The sequence below is a fragment of the Vespula vulgaris genome, chromosome 1, assembly GCF_905475345.1.
Source record: "Vespula vulgaris chromosome 1, iyVesVulg1.1, whole genome shotgun sequence".
NCBI lineage: Eukaryota > Metazoa > Arthropoda > Insecta > Hymenoptera > Vespidae > Vespula > Vespula vulgaris.
Genome location: NC_066586.1, coordinates 11,964,787 through 11,990,954, shown reverse-complemented (window position 1 = coordinate 11,990,954; position 26,168 = coordinate 11,964,787). Strand labels below are relative to the sequence as shown.

General features: G+C 41.4%; 1 protein-coding gene across 50 annotated transcripts in view; it reads left to right on the top strand.

The window, feature by feature from the left end:
- LOC127072933 (cell adhesion molecule Dscam2-like) overlaps positions 1-26,168 on the top strand; it is a 68,822-nt gene that overhangs the window by 24,811 nt on the left and 17,843 nt on the right. For 8 of the 50 annotated variants that reach the window (XM_051013999.1, XM_051014023.1, XM_051013950.1 and 5 more), the window contains 4 exons: positions 9,071-9,194; positions 14,871-15,307; positions 15,391-15,647; positions 16,353-16,665. In XM_051013999.1, coding sequence (XP_050869956.1) covers positions 9,071-9,194; positions 14,871-15,307; positions 15,391-15,647; positions 16,353-16,665 — 1,131 coding nt within the window. Of the gene's footprint in view, positions 1-7,251; positions 7,376-7,495; positions 7,620-7,709; positions 7,831-8,387; positions 8,512-8,567; positions 8,692-9,070; positions 9,195-9,493; positions 9,618-14,870; positions 15,308-15,390; positions 15,648-16,352; positions 16,666-17,699; positions 17,988-18,366; positions 18,661-18,891; positions 19,186-19,661; positions 19,950-20,655; positions 20,974-21,306; positions 21,592-21,829; positions 22,121-22,357; positions 22,646-22,943; positions 23,232-23,534; positions 23,823-24,076; positions 24,365-24,708; positions 25,000-25,494; positions 25,786-26,168 lie in introns of all 50 variants that reach the window. The other 42 variants (XM_051014176.1, XM_051014191.1, XM_051014112.1 and 39 more) reach the window with 26 other exon arrangements.

Here is a 26,168-nt window from a genome sequence, read left to right as displayed (position 1 = left end):
CTTATTAACAAAATTGTGTATCGATATTAATATATATCACGCTTTCAAGTATTCGTGTTATTTCCGATATTCCGTAGAACCCGTCGCAAGCACCCGTCCGAAATTTCCGTCGTTACACGATTCGCAGACTTTCAAAGTGTCTCTTGGTGGTGCGATGACGCTGCTGTGTCCTGCCCAAGGGTTTCCTGTTCCATTGCACAGGTAAAGAAAGATCATCCGTTTGGACGCATCTATTTGAAGTTGGAGGATACGATGATTGTAAATTTTTTCATTAGAACCGGCATCCAGTACTCGTCCACAGTTGTCCGGATCGAGCGACCTTCAAAGGTTCAGCGCATCTTCCTTAAAAAGCGTTACACTTTTGTGCCCTGCTCAAGGATACCCAGTTCCTTTATATAGGTAGGCAGACGAATGCGTTATCCTTTAGGAGATTTATAGGAGTGACAAATCTTTTTTCTCATTTTGATGGTAGACGGATAAAAAGAATTTGACTTCCAAATAAGTAAACGAAGAATTATTATATTGGGATATTAGAGATATCAAGTTTGATAGGGGGTATCCCTATTCCAGCATGTCAGTGAAGAACTTAAAAGAATCTCGTTGAATCGACTTTTTTAGAACCTGCCTCAAGTACCAAGCCTCGATTTCCATCCGTGAATGATGTCGGATTGCGTGTTACGAAAGATACAAGTTTTACGTTGCTCTGCCCGGCTCAAGCATATCCAGTTGCCACATATAGGTAGGTCGACCGATTTGTCGATTGGTTTGCGTCGACTGAGATTTTGTTACGCGTTTTTAACCCTGTCCCAGTAATCAGATAGTCAACTTTATAATGATGTTCGTCATTCGACAGTGACGTAACCTTTGTGATGAATCAGGATTTTGAGAAATATTACAAATCTTAGGTATCACTTTTTCTTTTTAAAGAAAAATCTGGTTACGTCACTTTTACTTTCTGCTATTGATTTAGCGTAGTGGATAAAGCTTAACCTCTATTCTCAGTCTAATTTGTAGAACCGGTTGGCTTTGCAAAGCCCAAGTTTCCCACGATCGATAAAAGTCGAACTTTCGAAAGTTTGGAAGCTCGAAGCGTTCAACTTTTGTGTCCTGCACAGGCGTATCCTGTACCGGTATCTAAGTAAGTTCTTCGACAGAGGAATTAGAGATTTTAAAGGTTTTCTCGAGCTTCGCTTTTTTTGTGGTGCTTGTTCCAATATGATTATCGCCGGGGCAGACAGAGTCAGTTCTCAATTTCACGGTAGGTAAGCTTATTGCAAGCACGTCATCCGTTTTCACGACGAACGCGACATGGATGACGACGACAAAGGCAACCTTATTTTTGTTTTTAGAAAGGCGACAAGGGATAGTCGATAAATCGTTTAATCGATATACCACTTTGTATCCTTTCCTCCGACGAGTTTTCCTTAGTTTCTTTTTTCTGGATAATTGAAACAGTTTTGCCCTCGATTTAGCTTGAAATTAATTCGTTTAAATTGTTCAATGAACTTGTAATTGATCGAGGGATATATATACCTGGACCCAGCGTTGAGGAAGTCAGACATATTCCAATTCGCTAAAGAAACTCGAAATCTTCCACAAGATATTTCTTTTCTATTCAGAACCGGTAACCAGTGTAAAGCCAAAGTTCACAAATGCCGATATAAAGGTGGTCAAGCCAACTCCGAGCATGAGCAAGGTGTCGATGACTTGTCCAGCTCAAGGGTTCCCTGTCCCTATTACACGGTCAGTAATAATCGTTATTTCTCAAAGGATCTTCCGACCTTCTATTCTCGATTAGAACCGACGTCGAGCGCGAAACCGAAATTACCGGCCAATCGGAAAGTCGAATTCGTCGAAATGAAATTGGACGGTGCGGTGAGCCTCGTGTGTCCTTTGCAAGGCTACCCTGTTCCAATTACGAGGTGAGACAATTACTCACCGTAGATTCTATCATACATCTGCGCGTATCATGTTATATCAATTTCGTTACCATCTCGAAGGTGTGTGTACTTTCGAAAGTATCGTTTCCATGCTAGTTTCATTTTTCAAATTAACTCTTTCACACGTCGGTATCAAATTTTATATCGATGCGAGAGTTAAACTGGATTTCATCTTCATAGCTTTCATTTGTATTATTTCTTTACACTACTTTCTCTCTTCCATTTTTTTTTTCGTTCAACAAATTATACAATTAATCCTTTGATGAACCACTCGAACGATCGTTTCGATTTGAACCTATTCTCCTAGAGCCTGTCGGATTCAAGTCTCCGATCTTCTCCAGCGATGTTACATTGAGCGCTTATTCGAGACGCGAGGGTATCGGCGTGGTGCTAGCCTGTAACGCTCAGGGATTTCCCGTTCCAGCTGTCAGGTAAAATAACATCTTTTTGCATCGGAGAACATCTATCTCCTTTTTGAGGATCCAAAACGATCGTCGATTTCAGAGCCTGTAGGCGCGAGATCACCTAGGTTTACGTCGGATGATCTGAGCCGTACGATTGGAAGATACGAGGGACAGCCCATCACAATATTTTGCGCAGCTCAGGGAAGCCCTGTCCCTACTACTAGGTAAATTAAAAAGGCTAGATTCTTCTTAGGGATGATTAGGATACGTTTTGATCGAGCAAACAAGACTTTCTTGTTTTCCCTTGAAATTTTCGTTTTCCCTTCGATGATGTTTAGAACCAATTGGAAGCAAAGCACCAGCCTTTTCCGGAGAAGCCAAGATCTCTTTGCTATCTCGACGAATCGGAACAGAAGTTAGCATCTCCTGCAACGCCCAGGGTTACCCTGTCCCTACGTTTAGGTATGAAAGTTCGATGATGATCTTGATCCTATAATTGGTTCGTTGCTTCGTCGAGTTAATTGATTGCTCTTCGTCGAACTAATTGCTCTTCATCGCGAGAGAACCTCTCATATCTCTGTCCCTAACCATTGTATCCAAGTAATCGAATTCCGATGCTGTTTAGAACCTGTCGGAAGCAAAGCACCTGCTTTTGCGGGGGATACTAAACTCTCCTTGCTGATACGAAGAGTGAACTTGGATATTGGTCTTCTCTGTAACGTTCAAGGCCATCCGCCTCCCAAGGCTAGGTATTGGACTATAGTGTTGAAAGATTTCGATTGAAACTTATCACAGCTCTTCGTATTCGAGATTTATTAGAATTTTATGATTATTCGTTAAAATGAGTTTATAATTACTTAGCAATTCTTAGTATATCAAAGAATTTATTAATATCAATTTAAATAATAATTTAAATATCGTCACTTTTAATGAACAATTTTATCAATGTAGCATGTTACTTTTGAATCTCGATTGCGAAGTGAATTGAAAAAGATGAAAACATTTTATCTTTATGATGTACACAAAGAAAGAAGTCGTCCTTGTATATGAGGTAGGTCAGTTCTGTTTGCAAAGTCAAAGATACACTCGCGTTTTCTACAAGTGGTGTAAATATCTTTTGAACGAAGTCACTTAGAGAGACTTGAAACGTCGTCCGTTTTAAAGTACGCTGTTCTCTTTAGAACGTATGAAGGTCGTGAATTTGGAATATGGGTCAAAGTACCATCGGGGTACCCTGTCCAAGTAGAAGAAGAAGAGAAAGAAAAAATGAGAGTAGGGCCGACTTCGAGGAGATTTTGTCCATCTTTTCATTTTCTTTCCCAGAACCCATGGGAAGCAAAGCACCCGCATTTCTTGGAGATGTAAAGTCTTTCTTTTTCCTCCGCAAAGAGAACACGGAAGTAAGCTTGCTGTGTAATGCCCAGGGCCACCCTGTTCCCGTGACCAGGTATTACCTTACCTACTCTTGAAAGCTGTGCTTCAAGGCTTTTGTAGGTCGCTCCTTTACAGATACTCAGGGAAATTTTTAGAATATCGATCGTCGTCTCCTCGCTTCTCGACTGAAATAATATTCTAATTATGTTCGATGTTGGTCGATGGGACTGATCGAAAAGACATTCGTTTCTTTTTGCTTGTTTGTTAAATATCACGACAGAACCAGTAGCAACGAGGAAGCCGAAATTCTCGAGCGACTCTAAGATAGTAGGCTGGTATGATCGGGCAGCAGGTCAAGATCTCACCTTGTTGTGTCCTGCCCAGGGGTTCCCAGTTCCAACTTATAGGTATAACAAAGTCGAGAGAATAAGATATCGAGCATGCCTATGTTGTTCTTATCCGTGTTAGAGCCAGTAGCTACGAGGAAGCCAAAGTTTTCGACCGAATCGAAGATCACTTCGTACGAACGTGTCATCGATCATGATACTACTCTGCTTTGTCCCGCCCAGGGGTTCCCAGTACCAACTTATAGGTATATAACATTTACATAAATATATGTAGACGATTCAGAGAAGAAAAGGATCACGAGAATTTATAGTGTTTTTAGACGAATAGTATTCTCCTGTCACGTTCCGATTTTATTATTCGTTTCTTTGGGAAATCTCACAATTGTAGAGCCAGTGGCAACGAAGAAACCAAAATTCTCGAGCGATGCTAAATTCGCCGGATACGATCGAGTCGTTGATCAAGATCTTACTCTCTTGTGTCCTGCCCAGGGGTTCCCAGTTCCAACTTATAGGTATATAATATTTACATAAATACGTGTATAGATGCTTAGAAAATAAAGGGAACATTCGATCACGAGAACTTAAAGTAATTCGAGACGAGTACAAATAATATTCTTTTTTGTGTCTCAATTATTATTCGTTCCTTTGTGGCAAATCTCACGATTGTAGAACCAGTGACAACGAAGAAACCAAAGTTATCGAGCGACTTTAAGATGGCGTGGTACGATCGTATCGTTGACCAAGATCTCACTCTCTTCTGTCCTGCTAAGGGGTTCCCAGTTCCAACTTATAGGTATATAACATTTACATAAATACGTGTAAACGATTAGAAAAGAAAAGGATCAGTCGATCACGATTGTTACTCACTTTGGAGTCCTGATTATTATTCGTTCCTTTGGCAAATCTGATGATTGTAGAGCCAGTGGCAACGAAGAAACCAAAGTTTTCGAGCGACTTTAAATTGGCCTGGTACGATCGAATCGTTGACCAAGATCTCACTCTCTTCTGTCCTGCCCAGGGGTTCCCAGTTCCAACTTATAGGTATATAATATTTACATAAATACGTGTAGACGATTAAAGAAGGCAAGGATCATTCGATTATGAAAATTTAAAGCGAGTAAGCTGCTCTCTTGTATCTCGATTATTTTTCGTTTCCTTTGGCAAATCTCACGATTGTAGAGCCAGTGGCAACGAGGAAACCAAAGTTTTCGAGCGATGCTAAGAAGTCCTGGTACGATCGAGTCGTTGGCCAAGATCTCACTCTCTTCTGTCCTGCCCAGGGGTTCCCAGTTCCAACATATAGGTACTTTTATACTAAGTATCTAGATAGAGAAGTTGAAAAGAGACTTTTACGGCATATTCTCGTTCGTATTTATCCGAAGAAAGAGCATGCTTTCTTCAATGTCTCTCAGTAGGTTTCTCTCTCTCTCTCTCTCTCTCTCTCTCTCTCTCTCTCTCTCTCTCTGTACATTTGTTGTGTATGTATGTGAAAATCGTTAGAGCCAGTCGGAAGCAAGGCGCCGGCGTTGACAGGCAATTTAAAAGGCGGATGGATGGAGAACAAAGCAGGCTCAAGCATCGTCTTAACGTGTCCAGCGCAAGGCTATCCCGTACCTTCCTTTAGGTAAAGCTTTATTAATCTCTAAACGGAGTATCTTTCCACTCGCGCGTTTCATTTTACGCGACTAATGAAGAGAATTGTAGGAAGTCAGATGTTAATTTACTCTGATGTCTTTGTTGTTCCTTTCATACTTGAATATCTAGAATTAAGATCACTTTTGATAATTTATCGTAACAGAGATGAAAGTATGAGTTTTAATTAGTTGGATTATTTTCTAGGTGTATAATTTTACTGTTCCCATTTAGCTCTCACGGGTTCCCTGTTCCAACCGATGGTCATTTATTTAAATTCATTTCGTTGATAGTATTCTTATATTTTCTTCTTTTTGCATTGTTAGAACCAGTCGGAGGTAAGGCACCAGCATTGACCGGTGATATAAAAATGATAATGATATTGGAAAAAAAGACTGATGGTAGCGTTGTGCTGACGTGTCCTGCTCAGGGTTATCCTGTGCCTTCTTTTAGGTAAACGAATATATATTTCTCTTTTTTTCGTACCTGGTAGAATCGCGTGGACGTACATATATAGCAATCTCTTAGAATTTAATTGTAGGATTTCTCGTATATTATTATGGGTCCCCTGTTCCAATCGGCAATCTTTTAGGTAATTTACTGATATTTTTATTCTCGATTATTTTTTTTTTATTTATTTTTGCGTTGTTAGAACCAGTTGGAAGTAAAGCACCAACGTTGACTGGCGGTGACGTAAAAGGCGTATGGATGGAAAAAGGGACGAATTCTAGCGTCGTACTGCAGTGTCCAGCGCAGGCTTATCCTGTGCCATCATTTAGGTAATTTATATGTTGTGTTTAAAAGATCAAAGAACACGCGTTCTCGATCGTATCATTTCTCTTGCAAGGGGTACTCTCTTCCGGTTTCTCGTTCTATTTCGAGAGTATATCGAGTCGCTCGATCTATCTCGTTATTTTATCAGAACCTGTTGGAGGCAAAGCACCAGCATTGACGGGCAATGTAGTTGGCGTTATGATGAACAACCGAGCAGACTCATCAGTCGTGTTGTTTTGTCCAGCTCAGGGTTATCCCGTACCTACGTATAGGTAAATGATTAATATCCAGAAATATGATTACGAAATATATGTTTATAAGCTTTTGAATATTATCTGTTATTCGAAAATATTTACTTAGGAACGATTACAAATACTTTCTTTTTATCATATATCATTTACTTGCTTACACTCGAGCAAGTCGTTCGGCGTCTCATAAAAATCAAGTAAAATAACAAGCTATGTTAGCGCTGATCGCATGCCAATTTGTATCCGTTAGAACCGGTGGGAAGCAAAGCACCGACTTTCACGAGCGAATTAAGAGGCGGATGGTTAAAGAAGAGAGCTAACTCGAATACCGTGCTAACGTGCCCTGCTCAGGGTCATCCTGTACCAATGTTTAGGTAAATGCTTTAACAAAAACAACATATATATCTATATGTATAAAACGTCCTTCTCTCGCGCACGTGCTTCCGAATTAAAAAAGAAAAAGAATAAAAAAAAGGCGAAGACAGAGAAAAAGAAAAGAGAACAAACGTCAAAGCGTATTTATCGTCGTTAGAACCGATTGGAACGAAAGCTCCCGCGTTGACGGGTGACTTGAAAGGCGGATGGAAGGACAAAAGGGCGAATTCCAGCATCGTCTTGACGTGCCCGGCTCAGGGATATCCTGTGCCAAGTTTTAGGTAAATGCCTTCTCTCTCTCTTTCTCTCTCTCTTTTTATTTTTTCTATTTTATTTTTCTTTTACTATTCTCTTTCGTCGACGATCGTATCGAAAGTTTCTTTTTGAACTTTCATCGTTAGAACCAGTCGGATTCAAAGCCCCTTCATTGATCGATGACTCTAAACGTGATTGGAAGGAACACAGTACGATGTCGAGTATTATACTGTTCTGTCCTGCCCAGGGTTATCCTGTACCCAGTTTTAGGTAATACTTAGCTATATATAGCTCGCTAACGTATCACCCAATAATCGTGAAAAATCGTTTGATAATCGCGAATAATTTCTATATCGTTAGAACCTGTTGGAAGTAAAGCACCGTCGATATTGGGTGAGAAAGGAAGTTTAATGGAGAGAAGGACTTCGACGGATATCGTGATACCTTGCCAAGGGCAGGGTTACCCTGTTCCAACTTTCAGGTAAATTTTATAAAGTCGAGAAGGCAAAACGACGAAAGAAGATTTCGGAGTTTTGCACGAGACACGTTTGAACGAAGACACATGGGTGGCTAGGATTCATTATTTCTTTTCGAGAGATATTTCCTTCGATATTTATGACGGAAGTGATTCGGTCGTACTTTTTAGTATTATCATACGATCGTTGAAAAGCGTCTTTTGGGTTAAGAACCTGTGGGGAGTAAAGCGCCTTCGATTACGGGCGATGCCAAACGATGGCTGCAGGCGAGGTCGTTGGCTGGATTGGTGATGCAGTGCCAAGCTCAGGGACACCCAGTGCCAGCATTCAGGTAGATAGAGTATCTTTTTATCGATCGTGTTCTTATTTCCATATGGGATAGTTGCGCATTACTCCGTTTCAATGAATGCATATTTTTTTCCTTTCCTTCTTTTTCTTTTTTTCCCTTTTCTTATCTATTCGATGAGGTATTCTGTAGTCCTTGATGTTCTTTTAGCGGATGTGTGTCGGATCTCTTTCTCGGATTAAATCGTTCGCCTTGTTGTTATTTTTACGCCGTCAGAGCCAGTGGGAGCGAAGGCGCCAAAATTCTCAAGCGATGACCGCGTGCATTCATTCATACGTGCCAAAGGAAGTACGTCGACTCTGTTTTGTCCGGCTCAAGGTTTCCCAGTTCCATCGTTCAGGTATAGATACATAGGAATAGCCGTTTTCCATGATTTTTGCTCGTATTCTTTCGCAGAACCGGTAGGCTCGAAGGCTCCTGCGTTTCAAAGCGAGGCTAAGAGCGTTACTTACGTTAAACATGCTAAATCTTCTGTTGCATTAACGTGTTCGGCTCAGGCTTCTCCACCTCCTAATTACAGGTAAAGTAATAGTCGAATTGTATAATATATATAATTATATATATATTATATATATATATATATATATATATATATATATATGTATAAAAGAAAGAACTATAAAAACACTCGATTAGGAAATATGACGATAATTATTAATTATTATTGATCTTTTGTAAATCAACGACCAAGAGATTTCGGTTGAAAGGACGATGGATAAATCGATAATAGTATATTATTAACGAAGTGTAAACGTTATGAAATTAATTAGGAGATTATCGATTATCAGGCGAAAACGATGAAACTGGTGGTGCGTTTACCTGTAGGGGTATTTAAGCTCGTTACGGTTGTCGTTATCGTTATTACGATAATACAATGAATATTTCGTTTGGATATGAAGAACCGGCAGGTCGCGTGTCACCGAAGTTTCCAAAATCAGCAAAATCCGATTCTTTCGAAGTGGCGATGGGCATCGAGTTGAGTTTGCTCTGCGACGCACAGGCCTTCCCTGCTCCCGCATTTAGGTCAGTTCATTCAATTTATGTACCTTCCGGAGGCGACATTGTGTGTGTACGCTGCAGCTCATTTTAATTATGGGCAGCCTTAAATTGAGTTGAAAGCATGAAAATTTACGACGTGGATAATTCCCCTTATTTTCGGTTTACTTACACAAGCTTCGTTTAGTTTCAATAGAACGTTAAAATGGAGCGGTTTTAAATTAATTACACTTTTATTTCTTATTATACGTGATTTTGACATTTTAAATCTAGATCAATTAATATTATAAATTTTCTTTCTTTTTAATACGGTGATCATTTCGTAGAGCCAGTTAACGGTGCCAAGCCTAGAGTCGCATCAACATCGAAATACGATGTACTTGCTAATTACATTGGAGCATCCGTTACAATGTTGTGTCCTGCCCAAGGACACCCTCTACCAGCTTTCAGGTACTTAAGTAAATCACACACGTGGATAGTATTTCTCTTCGTTGTATGCGTTCCATCGTACGCAAGGGATTTTAATGTCACATTAATGAATTCTATTGAACGCTATACCTATAGTTATGAATTCCATGTTATCGATGATATAATCATCGTTAGATTATAATCGTTAATTAGGTGATAAACCTATCGAACGATTTAATTGAACAACCGCGTTCATCTATTTAGAACCAGTGAATCGTGCTGCACCAAAAGTACCACCGACGGCTAAAATAACGGTCCTTGCGCTTCCGGTACAGAAAGCTTTGGCGATGTTATGTCAAGCGCAAGCAAATCCACTTCCAGTGTTCAGGTACGCTCTAGTACAAGTAGGTTGACTAAATATAGGACATCGTGCGGTCGAAGTTTTGGCTTCGAGTTTGGGCTTTAAAAAAAAGCATGGAAGGAGAGGTTGCGTAGGTATATTTCACCGAAGTCTATTTCGAAGAAGCGCGTATATTAGTTGGTTTGTTGGTATTTTTGGATATTCGATAGGAGAGAGGGAGAGAACAAACGTCTATATAGGTTTTTTCTTTATGCGAATAAAATTGAAAGACAGCTGCGAATGATCGGAAACGAGGGTGGATCTTGGAAATTTTGCTTTTTAGAACCGATCGGAAGTAGTCCTCCTCGATTGCCACCTAGATCGAAATTCGACGGAATGATGAAAGTTCAGGGACAGGCTGTGACGTTGCTCTGCGAGGCACAGGGCAGTCCTATACCTTTCTTCAGGTGAGCAACGGTAGAAAATGGGTCTTTAGAATGCCTTGTCTTTGGAATCGTGTGCCGTGCATCGACGACGTTTTAATGGAATAACAGTTGTATCATTTTTGGAAACAATCGTTCGTTAAAAAATTGCAGAACCGCGTGGTAGCGTTCGACCAAACATCAAGGATAAGGATATCAATTTCATGAAAAAAATCATCTCTATGAACGAAATGATTGGTCTCGTGTGTCCAGTACAAGGCTTCCCGGCGCCCGCATTCAGGTACAAAAATGTAGACCAACGAATAATTCGACGAGGAAAGTTAGAGCTTCGATCGTAATTCAATCGATTAGAGATCGAGTGAAACTCGATGGAGTCGTGTCTTTGAATCGACCTTGCTTGCAGAACCGCGTGGTAGCGTACGACCGAACGTCAAGGATAAGGACGTCAATTCGATGAAAAAAGTCATTTCTGTGAACGAAATGATTGGTCTCATATGTCCTGTTCAAGGCTTCCCGGCACCCGCATTCAGGTATAAAATTATAGAAAAACGGATAATCCGACAAGGAAAGTTCAAGCTTCGATCGTAATTCGATTGATCAGAGATCGAGTGAAATTCGACGAGTCGTGTCTTTGAATCGACCTTGCTTGCAGAACCGCGTGGTAGTGTACGACCAAATGTCAAGGATAAGGACGTCAAAACGATGAAAAAACTCATTTCTGTGAACGAAATGATTGGTCTCATATGTCCAGTTCAAGGCTTCCCGGCACCCGCATTCAGGTACAAAATTATAGAAAAACGGGTAATCCGACAAGGAAAGTTCAAGTTTCGATCGTAATTCGATTGATCAGAGATCTAGTGAAATTCGACGAGTCGTATCTTTGAATCGACCTTGCTTGCAGAACCAACTGGCAATGTCCCACCACGCATTGCTGGTGAACGTTACGAAGGCGGCAAGCTAGTCGATGTTCCAAAGATGACGACAGCGGCGTTGGATTGCGCGACTCAGGGATTTCCTGTCCCAGTGACAAGGTAGTACCGCTCGAGTGAAACATGGAGATACGTTTCTCCTCTGAGTATTCTACGTGACTATTTCAGAGGGTACCACCGAGATAGCACCGCGTTCCTCGGGCAGAAAATACGAGGGATGGGAAGTGATATCTTGTTCTCAGGGTCAGAACGTTGCTTTCAGTCACTCGCTTCAGGGATATCCTATACCTTCGACAAGGTAGACCTATCTCTCTCTCTCTCTCTCTCTCTCTATCGTTCCTTATAGCGTCCTCTCTCTATATCCTTTCTCTGTCTCTCGTTTTGTCGTCGTTCTTCCGTCGTGTGCCGATAAAAATAATAAAAGAAAAAAATGACAAAATGTATTTCGAGTCGTCTAGACACTGTCCTTCTTCAAATCAAAAGGTGAGTAATCGCATGCAAAGATATTGAATTATAAATCAAAGCTCAAACAAACGGACAGGTAGTCTGATGAACGTACGGGTAGGTACAGATCTTTTCTTCTTCTTTTTCCCACGAAAAAAAAAGATAAGGGAAAAAAAAAGAATTAGAGCCGACCGGTCGATCGAGAATCTACCTCGATGGATCGCGAGCAAGGACGAGCTCTCCTTTCTATGCTCATTGCATTATCCTTTCAGAACCATCCGGTCGCACTGCCCCAAAGGGGACTGGAGACGGTCTTAATAAGTACCGCGGGGTAGAGGGCGAGTCTCTGGCTCTGGCGTGTGCGGCACAAGGCTTTCCTGCCCCGATAACTAGGTACACACCTCCGATAGTTTTCTTCCCTCTCTTTCTTTATTCAGACTTTCTCTCTCTCTCTCTCTCTCTCTCTCTCTCTCTCTCTCTCTCTCTGTCTCTCATTCTTTCTACTTTTTATTTTTTCTTCCTTTTTACTTTCCCTTCATTAGACTTTCCTTTCCTCCAATAAATCCCATTTTCTCTTTCGGAATCTTTCCTTACCCTCTACCCCGTGTCGGGTGGCGGTACCGCAAGAGGATCGATTAAAATAATAAAAAAGAAAGACATAGAAAGAGTGCGTTTTGTAGAAACAAGATTGTTTCTTACAAAATTGACAGAAAAACGCAAGAGAAGTATTAACAAGGATCTCCGTTGCGACAAGTTCGCGAAAAGGGTGAGAAGAAGGGTGGGTTTTGGATAAATGCAGGGGGAAGAAAATCTTACTAGTCTGTTTCTTCGTCTGCTTCTTCTCTGCGGAACGATATCCTCTGTTGTATACCAGGACGGATTTTTATATATTTTTATGAATATCCATTTGATCTTAGACTTGACCACGTGTCATCGTCATCATGATCGATGATAGATCAAGAAACGTAAAGTTTGATGATTATATCCAAATCTAAAGGAGTTGCCTTGAAAGAGAATAGAAAAGTTATGGTGACTTATGATAAAGAAAGAAAAAAAAAAGAAAGAAAGAAAGATAAAAAGAAAGGATGGATGGATGGATGGAAGGACGTAAGACAATGAATTGACAAAATGTATATTCGTTATTCGGGGTGAGCCAATCGGACGTGTTGGTTTTCAGTGCCAACTGGATCCTCGCGGCGCAACTCCGAGATAGGTGACAGAAGCTATAGCGCGACTTCGAAAAGGATGCGGACCCTCTTCTCCTTTGGTAACCTCGGTGCTGATACGGGTGGACCAAGTGGGTGTCACCCGATCAATTGGGGCGATCAATGTTGCCCTGCACCTCTACACACCTCCAATAAGTCCCACGATATCTGGCTGGTAAGTCCTCGCCACCTTCGTGCCTCCGTTCATCCGTTCTTATTGCTCATTCCCTCTGGCGTCACGCAACCCTCTCTTCGTTTCTTTCTTTCTCTCTCTCTCTTTCTCTTTCTCTCTCTCTCTCTCTCACTTACTCACTCACTCTCTCACTCTTAATTTGCCAAGCAACGAAGAAACCAGATACAGTACGAAAAAAGAAATAAAAAAAAAAAAGAAAAAGAAAAGAAAAACAAGAAAAAGAAAGGTATACGTGTCGTGATCACTTCTAGGTATAAGTACGTTTCTTTCGCGATTTTAATGAAATCCCTGAGTCGTCCGAGGAATCGTAACATTTTTTCGCAATTCTTCTCTGACAAAACTAGCTAAAGACTTACCTCGTGTGCTCTTTCTGTCTTCCCATTTCGTTCGATAATACGGAAGGTTTTTGTCTACTCTAAATTATTATCGTTATCTCTTGCACGCTAGGTACCATTCTACCTAAGTGCTATACGAATAATTCACTATTTTGAATGGTAAGAGAACGAGTAGTGACGAGTATCACCGGACGAACGATTGTACGGGACATTTTTATAATTCTCTCGTACTATACACTCTATAGCCTTCGAAAGCGACTTTGAAAAGTGTTGTGTCGTTAAAAGCATACGGTCGTTCTACTACATAGTTAGCACAGTTTATACAGTGTTTGATTTGTTTCTCCTACCAGCTGACTGGATATGCTTCCATCGTTCTCGTTTTTCTATCGTTTCGTTATATTTTATTTTCTTTTTTATCTTTGTGGTACTCTAGCCGCAAGCCAGAATATCAATAATTGATACACGTTGATGGCCACGTTGCATATCGATTAAAATTGAAAAAAAAAATATAGAAAGAAAGAGAAAAAAGAAGACGAGAGATGATATGCAGCCATCCTTTCGCACTTGCTTTCACGCTTATATCGTCTCTTTCTTTCTCTGTCTCTCTCTCTTCCTCTTTTTCTCACTTTTCTCCTTTGGACATTACATATATAGCGTACACATAACACACACACGTACACGTGTACATAACTAATATGCGTAGATACGTATAGTGTCGGTTCGGTGCACACACCCACTCCTTTTCCTTTTGCCTTCGTTGTACATGTTTCTTCCATGCACATAGTCCTTTTTCTGTTATGTCATATTTGCCACCACTGTCGTTCCCTTTTCTCCTTCCATTTCCAACAGCCTATTCTGCTTCGTGATCGTTACATTTCATTAGCTTCTCAAAGCGTTTTTCTACGACTTATATGAAAGTAGATAGAGTTTCGCGTATCGCGATACACGCGCCACTGATTTGATAATTAAAAAAAAAAAAAAAGAAAAGATAAGAAAAAAATAAGATGGAAATAAAGAGAAAGATAAATTGGAAGCCCGTGCCCAGAGACGCCCGAAGCCCTTCTGTATTATAAGAAAGAGAAAATATTAGAGAGTGGAGTAAATGGAAGGATTCTTTTCCAAATTATAAATCAATTCAATACTTGGGCCATCCATTTTTATTCAGCCGACTGTCACGTCAGCGTTATCACAATAATATTTTGTAATTACATTGCTAGTTAAATCCTACGATCGGAATTTCAAATTTGTTTTTTCACATACCATTTGCTCCAACTCGTTTTAGTTTGCATAAAATACAACCCGCAGTATCAATTTCGTATACTCGGGTTGATACTTTCGGAAGATTCGAGCTGAATTGGCTCGAGTGCCGATACGTGAATCGATCGTTTTTTATCCTCTGCTTACAGATGGTACAAGTTCATCGAAGGTTCTTCTCGTCGTCAACCTGTTCAGCTAAATGATCGCGTTCGTCAGGTCAGCGGTACTTTGATCATTCGTGAGGCTCGTGTTGAAGATTCCGGCAAATATCTTTGCATCGTTAACAATTCCGTTGGTGGTGAAAGCGTGGAAACTGTTTTGACCGTCACTGCACCCCTTGCCGCTGAAATCGAACCTAGCACCCAGACAGTTGATTTTGGAAGACCAGCTACTTTCACTTGCAACGTTAGAGGCAATCCGATTAAGACGATCTCATGGTTGAAAGATGGTAAGCCGCTTGGACTCGAAGAACAAGTACTTAGGATCGAAAGTGTTAAGAAGGAAGACAAGGGAATGTATCAATGCTTCGTTAGAAATGATCAGGAAAGTGCTCAAGCTACCGCGGAATTGAAACTTGGAGGAAGATGTAAGTTTGTTCCAGAAAATGCGAAACTTATCGAAATAAATAAATATCGCATTTGTTATATGAATATTGTTTGCTTTTGATAGTCGAACCACCACAGATCCGTCAGGCTTTCACCGAGGAGACTCTTCAACCCGGACCTAGCATGTTCTTGAAGTGTGTTGCCAGCGGAAATCCTACACCTGAAATTACTTGGGAACTCGATGGAAAACGGTTATCTAATACGGAAAGAGGACAAGTAGGACAATACGTTACGGTCAACGGTGATGTCGTCTCTCATTTGAACATCTCTAGCATTCATACCAACGATGGAGGTCTTTACAAGTGTATTGCTGCATCAAAGGTATATAAAAACTATCTTTTGATCTTCATCTTTAGATAAGATCACTTGACAGATTTTATTCATTAGGCACAACCTTATATATCATATAATGAATCGTGTAACAGATGATCATCTCCGAAACTACTTGACATATCGAGAAATCTTTTTGAATCTTTATGCTTTGAATATGTGTATATATCCTGTTATCTAAACGACTAGATGAATTGATTTGAAATTTATAGTATCTAAAAATATAGTTGCAATGAAAATTCATGCATTATTTAGATTCCATCCGACATCCAGTTTCAAAATGGTGGATATTTAAACAATTAAAATATCGCATCCGGAATGGTAAAGATCGTTCAGAAAAATTGAACATAGTGTCAACCTTTACATGAACGTAGTGTCGGCCGTTAACATGGATTGTAATAGATTTAATCCAGTTTTTACATAATAAATATGTATGTGCTCGAAGAATATATGTAAATAAATTCGAAGCGAGCGCTGCATTCATCGTAATACGAAAAAAATGTTTTTTTTTTTTTAGAATTTGGATCGATTATTAAATCAAAACAAGTTGTGTAAAAAAAGAATGAAATTTTTTTTTCGATTCGTGTTAAATCAAAATCCTGTGAAAAAAGTTCGTGTAAAAATAAAGAATTGATTGTATATCGATTATTCTTAATGCGAAAAATCTTCGCTGGATCTTATTACGCTTATTTATAGGTTGGCTCTGCTGAACACTCTGCTCGTCTCAACGTTTACGGCTTACCCTTCATTCGTCATATGGACAAGAAAGCTATCGTCGCTGGTGAAACTCTACGTGTTACTTGCCCCGTTGCTGGTTATCCTATTGAAAGCATTGTCTGGGAACGCGATACCAGGGTACTTCCGATCAACAGAAAACAAAAGGTCTTCCCGAATGGCACTCTCATCATTGAAAACGTCGAACGAATGAGCGATCAGGCTACGTACACGTGTGTTGCCAGAAATGCACAAGGATACAGCGCACGAGGAACATTGGAAGTTCAAGTTATGGGTAAGTTTCAAATTTTCATTTACTATCTTTCATCGTGGATCGCGTGATATCTTCGTTTATCTGTAAATTCCTGTTTCAAAATTATTCAACCATCGCGATATAGATTACTTCGAGATATTATCTGGAAAAGATAGAAGTTCTAACGTAGTCATTTTCTTTTTAATATTGACAGTTATTCGTTCGATTTTACTATCGAATCGTTAAGAAATTTTATAATTGTTGATTTTCGCGTCAATACCGATCGAAACGTTTAATTTAAGATCTTAGATGTAATAACATTATATTGCAGGATTCAGCAGGATATAATTTATGTTATGTCTATCAATCGTGTTGAAAGAACAAAAAAAAAAGAATTTTTCTTTCAGCTAGCACTCGTACGATAGATGCCAGTTTAAATCGAGAATACGCTGGCAGATTCGATTACGTTGTCGTTTTGTCACCCCACGTCGCCGATAAATTTATTTTAAAAACAAAATTTTTCGAGCGTACCGCGAATCTCGTGTATAGGAGAAATCGTATGTGTTAACGATATTCATATATATTGATGTGTACGCGGATAGCAAAGCTCCGTTACAGATCTTACGGACTCTATAATTAAAAGGTGAAAGCGTGCCGTACCCAAGGAGGCTTTCGTTGGAAGTTGGTATGGCGGTGGCCGACAAGCGATCGTAAGAAATTAGATACACCTCTTCTTGACTAGAATTTTTCTCTTTCTTTCATTTTCTATCTTTGCGTATTAATCGAATCAAAAATAATCAAATGAAGAATAATAAAAACGAAAACAGAAAAAAAAGAAAATATATAAAAACTCTTAGAAAATGTGTCGTGCGTTCTGCATTTTTTTGTTAAAGATTTTCACATTAAATATCGATAATATTTATTGTAACAAGTCGCGAGTTATTAACGTACGAAATGGAAAAAGGGACAAAAGAGAAAAAAAAAATTGCAAAACTCACGACATTATAAGAACGCGCTATGTTATGCGCGCGCGACCTGATCATACATACATCCATACATCGATCCTCCAACCTCAGTGCCGCCCACGATACAAGAGTTCGCGTTCATGAAGCTACCAATGAACGCCGGAGAGTTCGCGAATCTGCAATGTATCGTGCCGACCGGTGATCTGCCTCTGAACATACGTTGGAGCTACCCCGGAGAAGAAATGGGCGGTTCTTCCGGCGTGCTCGCAAAGAAGGTCGCGGATCGCGTTAGCATGCTTATGATCTCCGTCATCACCGCGAAGCACGCGGGAGAGTACGTTTGCACCGCTGAAAACGCGGCTGGGACGGCCTCCCACTCGACCACTCTCACCGTCAATGGTTCGGGACTATGATTTCTCAGCCTAGACAGCTCCTTTTTTTCATTATATCTTTTTTATATTTTTTCTTCTTCATCTTCTTACGAATCTTTGTTTTTTATTTTTTTTTAGATTCTTTTTTTTCTTTTTTTTTCATTTTCTTTTCGTTTGTTTTCATGCACAGTTATTCCCGCAGCGTGCACAGTAGGTCACCTTGTCCTCTCTCGTTCTTTATTCCCTATACCCTATCGATCGTTTTCCATTTAATATGTCTGGACACTTCACCAGCTACCTTTTTAGATCGTCTCCGTGGATCGAATAAAACTCGTGGTATTTATGTTACGGAATGTAAAAATGCGAACGGTATAATTAAATCTGATTGACGTTTGACTTTTGTAAAGTCAGCCCGCAGCTTCTACCAATCGCATTCAATACCGAAGTCGCCAACTGGGGAGATTTCGTGTCGGTGCCTTGCTCGATACTGAAGGGCGACATGCCCATGGATATATCCTGGTCGTTCAATGGTGTACCAATCGACACATCAAAAGACACTGCTATCACGATATCGAAAATCAGCAATCATCTCAGTACGTTGAGCATCGATGGCGTCTCGGCGAGACACGCCGGGGAATATGCCTGTTCCGCGTCGAATCTCGCCGGTGCCGTCAGTCGATCTGCGACTTTGACTGTAAACGGTACGACTCTCCATCTTTTAAAATCGCTCTCTTTTCTTTCTTCTTTTACTATAGCACCAAAAAATTATCTATTCCCGTCCCAGGTTCCATAGCGTTGCGGCCATCACTCTTTTTCTTTATACCGCCATACCAAGTTCCTCTTTAGCACCAATAATCAAGCGTTCATCGGTCTATTATAGCCTACCGTGAACATTTCTGGCGTGGCCAGACTCTTTCTATAGCTCTTTCCAGTTGCACCGCAAATCATACCCTTCGATTTTGGTGATGAATCCGCGAATTGGGGCGAGCTCGTATCGGTGACATGCTCGATAACGAAAGGCGATCAACCTCTCGACATATCCTGGGCCTTTAATGGGACACCCATCGACATCAGCCGCGGATCCGACGTGGTGATAGGAAGCACGAACAAGAAAAATAGCGTTTTGACCATTGAATCGGTCGCGGCTAGACACGCGGGAGAATACACCTGTTCCGCTTCGAATCGCGCCGGTGCTGCATCTCACACGGCTCTTCTCACAGTAAATGGTATTTACGCGCGTAAACTCTCGTAAGAATGATCCCTTATCCCTAATCCACTTTCATCGATTATATTTTCCCTTCAACCTCTATATCTCACCACCTATCCAGTATTTCCGGTCGGATCAGATCACCTCACAGGATGTTTTTCTTTTCGTGCAATTATTTTATTTTATTTAACGTTTCGACAGGCTTACTTGACGAATTCCTTTCTTAATTTTCATGATTTCCGTCTTTGATTTTTTTTCCATGCATCTCTCTATCGTACCGAACATAGGTCTAATAAACGAGACATCGGAGACGTGAGTAATCCGTGAATCAGACGCGAGAACCATCGCGTTCGGATCCGTGAAAAGTCAGCTGCTAACACATACACGTTATCTACTTGCCTTTCGATCATCATCATCATCATCAACATCATCATCCATTCCGAAATCTCTTTCTCATCGCACCCTTTCGTCCGTGCTGCCGTGTCGTTCGCGCAGTCGCACCGCAGATTCTTCAGTTCAGTTTTGGCGACACCTCCCTCAACTCCGGCGAGATGCTGTCTGTCGGTTGCACGATCGTCAAGGGTGACTTCCCGGTGACATTGACCTGGACGTTCAACGATGTCCCCATAAACTCGTCCCAACACGATATTCATATCGTAACTAGTAAGAGGGTCAGCTTTTTGAACATCGACAATGTGGCTGCGAGACACTCTGGGACATACAAGTGCATAGCGACCAATGCGGCAGGCTCTGACAGTCATACGGCTGTACTCTCGGTGAACGGTACACCGCGCTTCCGTCAAAGATTTTACTACCTTGCAAACACTTTTAGTATTTATCCTCTTGTAAATTTTTTTGTAATCCGCAGTAAATCTACATAGAGTACTAATTCTTTGTTGGAGGTCAGAGTACATATTATGCATAAACGTATATATCTACATTTGTGTACTGCCGTTGTCTTTACGTTCACGTTCGACGAATACAAACGTGATTATTTTTGGATCGAAAACACGGCTCTAATAACATAGAAGAGACAACGGCAGGAAAAACGTAACACGATCCATCGTAAGAGACGATGGCACGCGTTACTCATTTTATTTTCTTCGTATTGCTTTATCATATATATACTTACATATATATATATTTTTTAATGTCTTGAATATTTAAACAAGCCTGGAATCTGCTGTCGTGTTTCCACGTTTTCCAACATCCCACAACTCCCTTCTTGCGGAAGCTTCTTTCGAGGTATCCATGGCTACGTGCTAACGACGTAAATAGTATTTCAATATCGTGCTGCGTAGAGTGCACAGCTTTGAATATTCATAGACGTATGTACAACGACCACCAGCATTATCCCGAATGACATGTCGTCCGTAAAATTCTCCGTCTTCGTCATCTTTAAGACCGCTCCCTTCTATCTTCGACAGCTCCTACGCGTGTTTTCAGGATCTAGTCTGTTTTTTTTCTTGGAGTTTTTATCAATTTACAGTGGCACCACAGATCGGGCCCTTCTCGTTCGGTGACGAAGCCGCAAACGCGGGAGAAATGGCGACCGTTCAGTGTGCCGTAATAAAAGGCGATCTGCCTGTTGACATCGTTTGGTCGCTGAACGGTCAGCCGGTCGACGTTACGGACGCGCAGACCAATCAGAATTATGATCGTCAGGATATTATCGTGAGCAGGAGCAACAAACGAGCCAGCACTTTGACGATCGATTCGGTCGCTGCAAGACACGCGGGCGAATATTCGTGTACGGCGAGCAACGCAGCCGGATCCGCCACGCACTCCTCGGTACTTTCAGTTAACGGTACGATTTGCCTTTTCCTTGTAAACTTCGAAATCGATTGACTGGGTGGTTGGTCGGTCGACTCGACAGTCTTGATAGTTCATCCAATACAAGAGTGGTGTGTGGTAGCCGACACTGAGGAACGAGGACTTGTGTGGTGTAAAACGAACAATTATCCCTTATCCTATACTAGAGATATTCTTTAGTTTACAACCAACTCTCACACGTTCCTTTCGATAGGTCGCTTCTGGTCAGGTCGAGTCAGGTAGTCGAGATCATTCACGATCATTATATCCTCGAACGTTATATCGTATAAGACAATGGAGAGTATCGTTCTCCCGATGTAATTGGCAGTACCGCCGAGGATCGCACCCTTCGAAATGGCCGACAAGGCTGTCAATTCAGGAGAATCGGTATCAGCTGTTTGCACCATCGTCAGCGGTGATTCCCCGCTCGAGATCACTTGGGCATTAAATGGGATGCCGGTCGAGGAGAACCAACGAATCTCCGTGACGACCACCAAGAGGAACAGTCTTTTATCAATCGATTCGGCGAGTCCTACCCATGCTGGGACTTACACTTGTGTCGCTTCAAACGCAGCCGGAGCAACGACTTATTCCGCAGTATTAACCGTGAACGGTACTTTACAAAGATTGGATCAACCGACTCAGCTTAAGGAACGTCGACCTATCCAATCATCTTTCTTCCTGTCTTTTTCTATTCTTCCTCTTCTCTTTCTATGGGATTTTCTTCGGTGTCTTCCTTCCCCTTTTCCTCTTCCTTCTCGCTAGGCATATCTCATGATAAAGGCGCAAGGAACGAAAGGAAACGAAAGAGCGGTTGAGAAATATCGTGTGTTTGTTCACGCTTATTCCAGTCTCACCAGAGATCGCTCCTTTCGATATCGCGGAAAAGCCAGCGAACTGGGGAGATTCGATTTCCGTGGTATGCGCCATCGTGAAGGGTGACGTGCCAATCGAGATCTCTTGGGCGTTGAACGGCGAGCCGATCGATCCCGATCGCTCAGACATCAATATCCTCGCGACTACACGAAAGAATAGTATTCTCAGCATCGAGTCGGTCGCCGCAAGGCACGCGGGAGAGTATACTTGTTCAGCATCTAACAAAGCTGGAGCAACGAGCCACTCCTCGACTTTAGTAGTTAACGGTACGAGAATTGCCAAGTAGTCTTTGCATCCTCTTTTCATCCACCTACACATCTTCTTTCTTCCCTTTTCTCCAATGATTCACATTGCCTTACTGTTTTCATTGATCTGACATCGGATCGGTCTTCTCTTTGGTGTCGAAACATCTTCTACGTATTAAGACGTCACAGGAGGAGCATCAACGACGACGAGGATTATGTTAATAGATCGAAAAAATTATTCTTTTGCTCTTGATTTAGTCGCACCCGAGATAGCCCCCTTCGTGTTGAGCGAGAATCCGTCTAACTGGGGCCAAACCGTTACCGCGACTTGCACGGTTCTTCAAGGCGATCAGCCCGTCCAAATTGAATGGGCTCTCAACGGCAAGTCGATCTCTCACGAATATCCCGACGTATCGATCGCAACCACCAAACGCGTCAGCCTGCTTACGATCGAAGCAGTCACTGCGAGTCACGCCGGCGAATATACTTGCATCGCTAGTAACGTGGCTGGTGGAACTAGTTATACAGCAACATTGGCTGTTAACGGTATAATAGATAACGTCTTCCGTCTATACGTTTTCGCTGCTCGTGTCTGCATGTCACGGATTAGTTCATGGTTCGACATTTTTCTTTATCCTTCTTTTATGTTCTCATATTATCCCTTCCTAATCCTCTTACTCCTTCTTATCCAATTGTTAGGGGAACAAATATTTTAGTCCGTCTTGTTTTTGCAGGTCTGTTGATCGTTCGTTAAGGAAGCAGATATTTTATATCGAACATTCAATCATTTTTGGATTAATCGAATAGTAGAAACGATATTTTTCATGATACTTTTTCATGATAGTCGCTCCGGTGATAATGTCTTTCGAAATGGGAGAAGGACCGACAAATTGGGGCCAAACCGTTACCGCGACTTGCACGATCCTTCAGGGTGACCAGCCTATTCAAATGGAATGGGCTCTCAATGGAAAGCCGATCTCTCATGATTATCCCGACATATCGATCGCAACCACCAAACGTGTCAGCTTACTTACAATTGAGGCAGTCACTGCGAGTCACGCTGGCGAATATACTTGCATCGCCAGTAATGCGGCTGGTGGAACAAGCTATACAGCGACGTTGGCCGTTAACGGTACAATAACGTCCTCCGTCTATACGTTTTCGCTGCTCGTGTCTGCACGTCACGAAATTAGTCCATCGTTCGACATTTTCCTTCTTTCTCCTTTTGTTTTTCTTTGTACTCATCCTTTCCTAATCCTCTTTTTCCTTCTTATCCGATTGTCACTAAACAAACGTTTTAGTCTGTACAGTTTAGACAGGCCTGTGAATCGTTCTTTCTTAACGGAGTATAAAGAGATTTATATCGAATGTTTAATGTCTTTGGAGTAAATCGAATAGTAGTAACAATACTTCTGATGCCATTTTTTCACGATAGTCGCACCGGTGATAATGCCATTCGAAATGGGAGAGGAACCAGCAAACTGGGGCCAAACTGTTACCGCGACTTGCACTATTCTTCAGGGTGATCAGCCCGTTCTAATCGAATGGGCTTTTAATGGCAAGCCGATCGCTCACGATTATCCTGACATATCGATCACAATTACCAAACGCGTCAGCTTACTCACGATCGAAGCAGTCACTGCGAGCCATGCTGGCGAATATACTTGCATTGCCAGTAATGCGGCTGGTGGAACGAGTTATTCCGCGACGTTGGCCGTTTACGGTACAAATACGTTATCGTTGCTCGTGTGCATGTAACGAATTAGTCCATCGTTCGATATTTTCTTGTTTCCTTTTTTGTTTTTCTTTGTACTCATCTTTTCCTAATCCTCTTTCTCCTTCTTATCCGATTGTCACCAAAACAAACGTTTTAGTCTATCCAATTTTGATAGGTTTGTCGATCATTCGTTAAGGCAACAGATATGGGGTAAATCGAATAGTAGAAACGATATTTTTGATATCATTTTTTCACGATAGTCGCACCGGTGATAATGCCATTCGAAATGGGAGAGGGACCAGCGAACTGGGGAGACACCGTGACCGCTACTTGCACTGTGCTGAAGGGCGATCGTCCTGTACAAATTGAATGGGCTCTCAACGGTGAACCGATTTCTCGCGATCGTTCGGACGTATGGATTAGTACCAACGAACGCGTTAGTCTACTCACGATCGATGCAGTTACAGAGAGACATGCCGGAGAGTATACTTGCACAGCCAGCAACGTTGCTGGTGGAACCAGTTATTCCGCATCCTTGGCTGTGAATGGTAGAGCGATTTCTGCGTTTCACTTAGTTTTTCTAGTTTTTTGTAGCATCCATGCATGTATGGAATCGTTGGTTGCGTTCATTTCAGCGGATAAACTATACAAATACGATCCTTTGTTCTATCCTTCATTTAACACGTTCGCTTTGGAGATGGTGCTCTAACTGTTCCACAAAATAAAATCCTTTCAACAGGTCCAGAATCTTCGATTGATCGTGTCAGGATAATTTAGGTTCTCTCTCGCTCTATCTCTCTTTCTCTTTTTTCGATAGTGAATTTGTAAAGAAACATCGATCGTTCGTGCCATTATTATGATCTTAGATTCACGATTAACGTTGTCATTTTAGTGGTACCCCATATAGGTCCTTTTTCGATCAGTGACGGTCCTGCGAATTGGGGCGACATGGTCTCGGCGACGTGCTCCATCATGAAGGGTGATTTTCCCGTAAACATTGTTTGGAAGTTTAACGACAAAACGATAGGCCCGGACGATTCAGATATCACGATAACGAAGATCAATAGACACATGAGTGCATTGAGCATCGAGTCGGTGACTGCAAGACACGCGGGCGAATATACTTGCGTCGCCACGAATCGAGCTGGCAATGCCACTCACTCGACCACGCTGGCTGTTAACGGTACCAATCTTTTAAAAGCACGCTTGCACGACAATTAAACGTGTTTTGCACAGCACATACCCGTCTATTGTCCTTTCATTGATCCTGATTTTTTTTTTACCATAACACTATTAATTCTGTTGACAAAAGTGCTTTTTTAGATTCGGTGGTACACGATAACGAAATTCAAAGTATGCAAATAGAAATTTTGTTATTCGAAAAATTGTAACTTGTTATCTAATCTTACTTAGAACAAAAACAAAAAATGCTTTTCGATTAACGACAAGCGTGTTCTATTAAATATCTACCCATCCGTCGCCCTGTCATTGATCCTGATTTTATTTTACCATATAAGACTATTTATTCGCTCTTGAAGGAAATACCTCCTTGGACTCGAAGACACACGATAAAGAAAGTTAAGTCATTTGAGTAGGCATCTTGGTATTCGATGAGTCCTATTGGACTTGTTTAGAGCAGAAAAATGTTTTTCGATTGACAACAAGCGTGTTCTATCAGTTGCACCACAGATCTTTCCCTTTTCGTTTGGCGACGAACCGGTGAACTCGGGCGAGGCGATATCGGCCACCTGCTCCATTCAAAAAGGAGACTTCCCGATGGACATTTCGTGGGCCTTCAACGGCGAGCCGATAAACGACGAACATAGAGATCAATTTGTTATAACGAAGAGTAAACGTCTGAGTGTATTACAAATCGATGCCGTTGCCGCAAGACACGCGGGAGAATATACTTGCACAGTCTCGAACAATGCCGGTGCTTCCAGTCACATGGCTGTTCTAGCTGTGAACGGTAATGCGCGTGCATGTCTCGTACGGGCACGTCTCTGTCTCTTTCTCTCTCCTTCTTTATCTCTCTCTCTCTCTCTTTCTCTTTCTCTCTTTCTCTTTCTCTCTCTTTCTCTCTCTCTATTTCTGTTTCTCACTAGTGACCTTAGTTAACCTGTTCGCGAAGATAAGATAACTCCTATCCTTTCGCTATCCTTTCCATTCCTCGTTATCGTAAATTCACGATCATTTAACTTCCAAGTCCATTCACAAAACTTTTTTCTGTATCATATTAGGAATATATTGGTAGGCCTAGGCGAGCAGATTCAAGGATTACTTTCATCAATCAGTCATGGCAATACGTCAAACGTCTTGTTATCTTTTTAGCTCGTTCATTGCTATTGATAA